Raw genomic sequence first — 4,703 nt, 5'->3', positions numbered from 1 at the left:
CCCAACAAAATACGGGCTGGCTCTAAGTTGTGTACAATGGACTGCTGCTGTCTAAAAAACATTTGAAAGTGTTTACCTTGAGCTGGCCCAGAGGTGTGGTGCCATACAAGAGACTAAGGTTCAGGTTCAGACTAACGGCTCTCACGTCCTGGGCCAGTGGAGGCTGGACACATAGCTGAGGTGACACACCAAGGAAGAGCCGGCCAGCCCAGCCCCTCACACAGCATCCCTTTCTGGTTAGTCCGTGGAGTGACAATGACACTGATTTGTCTCATCCTGCCAGTTAACGGCAAGGCACTGCATTGATGGCTCCTAGAGACGGACAGGAGTGATCGGGAATAAAAGGGGGGGAGAAAGGGGCCATGATGAAGAAACGAGTAAAACCCAGAATCTCTGACCATCGCATCATCATACTATCATAACTACATGGGGAATGTGAGAACTAGAAACACAAAAGAAGTGGTTAATGAGAAGGAAATTTGCTGACCATTTTAATTTATGCAGTTATCCAAAAGTTATTTTTTCCCTAAAACCAAAACAACACAAAAAGAGTTTTGCACGTGAGCTACAGAAAGCAGGTGGTTTACATTTTATTTAGTCCATAATTTCTGTCTCTTGCTACAGGGTTATCATCAGCATTTGACATTCTGTCAGGAATACATTCAAGTTTTGTTTTATATTTATAGCCTTTTATATTTAAATATTTATTACTCACCAAACAATGCCCTGTGCCCCTGATCCTATGGGCTTCAACTGCTGGTACCGTTTTAGTACAGTGAACGTTGAATCTGCAACTTGAACACTGTAAAACTGACTGTCACATTTACTGTCACTCATGGTGTAGTGTCATGTAGTTTTCTCTCTCGAGGACCTGGCAAAGTTTTCAAGATCTTAAAGAAAAAGAAAGAAAGCAAATGTTCAGTCTCTCACTAATTCCAGGCAGACAAGTTGGAAAATATATTGTACATATTTTAATACATATGAATTTTCCAATAGCATACCATTAAATAAGCATTCTTTCAACTTTGTGTATTGCCACTGCTAATGAAAAATACTTGCAGACAGACAGCAAATAATTACAGCCTCCACAGCTTTAAGTAAATGCGTGTTTCTATTCCAACCTCTAAAACAAAAAGCAGCTAAGTAAACAACTGTAAAAACAAACAAAACCACCCAAGTGCAACAACTCCCTACTCCTCGAAGGATACTCCCTAATTTAGAATTACTACTACGTGCTAGGACTGTATTAATGTCTCTATCACAGGGGGAAAAAAAAAAAAAAATCATAAAAGTATTTCGAACACTGACAATGCAGTTAAAATCAACAGCAGAAACCCATGGAGTCCACAGACGTAGGGTTTAATCCAAGACTTGATTACAACTGCAAAACAGGTTTGGAACAAAACAACTGTCCCCAAAATCCCCACGGCTGCTGCCATTCCTCCAAGGGTCCCTTTCAATCGAGTTCAGTAGGAAATTTCAAGCAGGGCTCTGCCAGGCATCCCCTCCCTGATCCGTACCCATCACAACCCCCTCTCCCTCCCATTTTAAACACACGACAGCCTGCGCCGCCCGTTAGCGTACTTCGGCCCTACAAGAATTACGAGGTTTGTGCCATAGCTGAAAAGAGACTTCCATGCCATGAGAGAGCCGTTATACCCATCCGTCGAGAGTTAGAGGTAGGGAATTACACTGAAGAGCAAGGTAATGGACTAGACCTCCTTCGCTCTCAAGTGCTACAGTAACGAGGGTACAGACCTCCAGTTTACCTGGGCCTCCAAACCTTACAAGAAAATTACCTCAGCAATTACTGACGAGGTCTCTAATGAATCCTCTCATATCTTAACTTCACCTTCACTCTGACAGATAGCGTCTTTATAGCCCAGAGTAAATTGCACAATCAAGTGTTCCTTGAAACAGGAAATGAAAGCCGATCGCCTTCCCACCGGAGCAGCCGTCCCAACCACCCGCCTGGGCTCACCTGAAGAAAGAGCAGCTAGCCTTGCTCTTCACTGGCCTAAGGGTATGTGTGAGCCAATCCAAACCAGAAAAGCCTCGAGAGCAACCCAAATGCCCATCCTAGAAGGCCACCCAGCCACACAAGTAGCTTTTGATTGCTTCAAGAATTAGAATTTGGACACCTCTTTTCCTAGGTGCACACAGGAGAGAGGAGCAGCATCTTCTCCACGGTCTACGCCAGCAGATGAATGTCAACAAATCTGCAAGTTAAACAGGCAGAAGACCTACAAACCCTACTAAAGACTGGGTTTAAGCTGAACTGGTAATGGTTAGTCTTAAGGGATTCTCAAGAAATGTCCAGAGTTCCTTTTACCTTCTAGTTCCTCAAAATCTAAGCAGCGTTTTAAGAAGTAGATATTCAACTTGGTCACCTCTGGCGGCAACTTAGACAGCAAGTTACTTGATATTTCCTCTTAGATGCTTAAGAAAAAAAGCGGAGGAGAAAGGATCAGCACAGGGGCAGTCAGACACAGTTCCACCATCAGCTCACACTAACACGAGACCAAAACGCTGCCTTGAGAGGTGCTCTCAGCCTTTCCTACTACATCCCAGGAAAAAACCCCACTCTTATTTCTCACCCTCTTTACTACTCCGAAGCTGTGGCCTCTGAGGTACCTAATTTTCTGTTGAACAGCCCCTGAGCAGCCATGACATTCTCAGTGGATCTTCATACATTGGAAGAAAGGTACGGCTAGAAGGTCAAGATCCTGTCCCTGGAAAGGACTTACAGAACAAAACAAAGTGCAATTTTGCATAAGCTGGGTATCAAGTTAAAGACCTGTTACAGAAGAACAACTATGCCATACCTCCTCATGGGTTCACAAAACACTTCTCTATAGCAGAGACAAAGAATTCAGGGAGAAGGAAGTTAGTTATCCCGAACCAGAGAAACCTTCCCTTTAAGGAGCCTTGTCTGCACAAAGCCATCTTTTAAAAATCACTTAGACATCAGGATCAGCCCTTTAGACAAGGCCCAAAGAGGGAACTGGCATCACAACACACAGGTTTTATGTATTCTGCAATCCTTTGCAATTCACCATGCTAAGTACCCGGCCTCTCCATAAGCTGAGCCTGAATTTTTACTTGGGCTGCAAGCCGCTTGGATGCATCAGGACATACGTAATTTCAGACATACACAGGTACAATTAGGTACCTAGGGGCTGTAGCTGTTCACGGGGCTTCAGAGAATCTATTCTGGGGGCAAGATCCCTCAAATAAAAACAGATTTCCCGTTGCTCAAGGGAAAACTGTATCTGGCAAATAAGTTTCTTAATCCCGAGCTGTTACTCTCCTACCTGAAATAGTTTGATTCATCACTCCAGCTAACACACTCCACGCTTCTCCTACACAGGAATTTTTTGGAAGTGGGCATTATTTCCATTTCTGAAATACAAGTTTTCATTTAGGGCTTCCTAGCTGCAGCCGCAGCAAACAGGACCAGCAACAAATGTAAGAGGCGCAGGACAGTCAGCAAACATCCTTCTACTTACTGATAACAGCGTATCAGCGAATCACACCGTTTCGAGGTGTTTTTTCTATTCTAGAGCATGCACAAGATGCACACAAATTGAGTGAGTTTAGGGTTTTTTTAATATAACTTGCTTGTACAATTGGGGAAATTTAAGACTCACAAAGCTGACAGAGCACATCACATGCAGGGAACTTACAGAAGTGGTTTCCAACCTGTGGTTCGTGAAAGATAACTAGAAAAATAACCCACACACCAAACCTACCGCCAGTAGGCTTAGGAGTCGTTATACGGGATTCCACTAAGAAACATTTAGAAGTTGAAAGCAACTGCACTACAGCACACAGCCCATATTAAACAGTCACTTCCTAAAAGGCACTTATTAAAACGGCAACTTATTATTAACCAGATCTGTCCTCAAGTCAAAAGCTTCTGAAACAAACAGGTTGCATCAGTTGGGAACACTTTCCCAGGGCTGTTTTGGTTGCAGAAATGTTAATACTGACAATGAAGCGTAACAAAAAAAAACCCAAAAAATCAAGCTAAGTTTCTTGATGTTCAAGCCTCAAGCTCAAATTCTACTGCTGACAGAATGAACAGACAAGAAACTTTATATATATATATTTATGAAAAGTAAAGATATGGAACTTCTGTGCAGAAAATCTGTCCCCATTCTCTTATTCACGCTTGCAAACACACTTCAAATTCGGGTGGGCCCTTTTAAGGGCTATTACCCTATAAGTGTCGAGGGGAGTTTTTTAATCTTTACAGCAAAGTTATATTAACAGACATGAGTCCCACTACAAAATCACAGCAAGCTACTTCCTACCCCTCTACTCACAACCCTGACGGGGCTTGTCCCAAAAGGTTAAGTGCAGCTGAGTAACGGCAATCAGTTCCAGCAGAGTTCAGAAGTACTCAGCGCTTTGAAAAGCCAACCTTGCTCTTTAAAGCAACACAAACCATTGCTATTGCTACCACCTGTTACAGCATTATTCGGCTGTTAATCGCACACCGCAGACAAACACGGTGGGTCTCTGCGCCCCTGCCAGAGCAAGCTGGCGGAAAGAGGGAAGAAGTTTAAATGGGCATCTGCTGCAACCAAAACTACGCAGCAGCCCCGCAACCGAGCAAGAGCACTTCTAACACCTCCTCTAAAACTTCTGCTGCGACCCTGCTGCGGCTCCGGCCCGCCCTCGCCCACCGCAGGGCTCCG

At 43.8% G+C, this 4,703-nt stretch overlaps 1 protein-coding gene across 8 annotated transcripts in view; it reads right to left on the bottom strand.

Moving 5' to 3' along the window:
• The window catches only part of MAPK9 (mitogen-activated protein kinase 9), a 23,088-nt gene extending 20,682 nt beyond the window's left edge, over positions 1-2,406 (bottom strand). For 5 of the 8 annotated variants that reach the window (XR_004842339.1, XR_004842338.1, XM_035896704.1 and 2 more), the window contains exons 1-2: positions 2,142-2,406; positions 716-890 (exon numbers count right to left, since the gene is read on the bottom strand). Coding sequence is in view for 5 of the 8 variants with exons in the window: in XM_035896704.1 (XP_035752597.1) it covers positions 716-837 (122 nt within the window). In the remaining 3 variants the exon portion in view is untranslated. Of the gene's footprint in view, positions 1-76; positions 313-715; positions 891-2,141 lie in introns of those variants that run through there. The other 3 variants (XM_009641207.2, XM_035896705.1, XM_035896708.1) reach the window with 3 other exon arrangements.
• Between the last annotated feature and the right edge of the window lie 2,297 nt (positions 2,407-4,703).

Source organism: Egretta garzetta, unplaced genomic scaffold (genome assembly GCF_000687185.1).
Source record: "Egretta garzetta isolate BGI_Z169 unplaced genomic scaffold, ASM68718v1 scaffold26, whole genome shotgun sequence".
Taxonomy (NCBI): Eukaryota; Metazoa; Chordata; class Aves; order Pelecaniformes; family Ardeidae; genus Egretta; species Egretta garzetta.
This window is presented reverse-complemented; position numbering and strand designations above follow the sequence as displayed.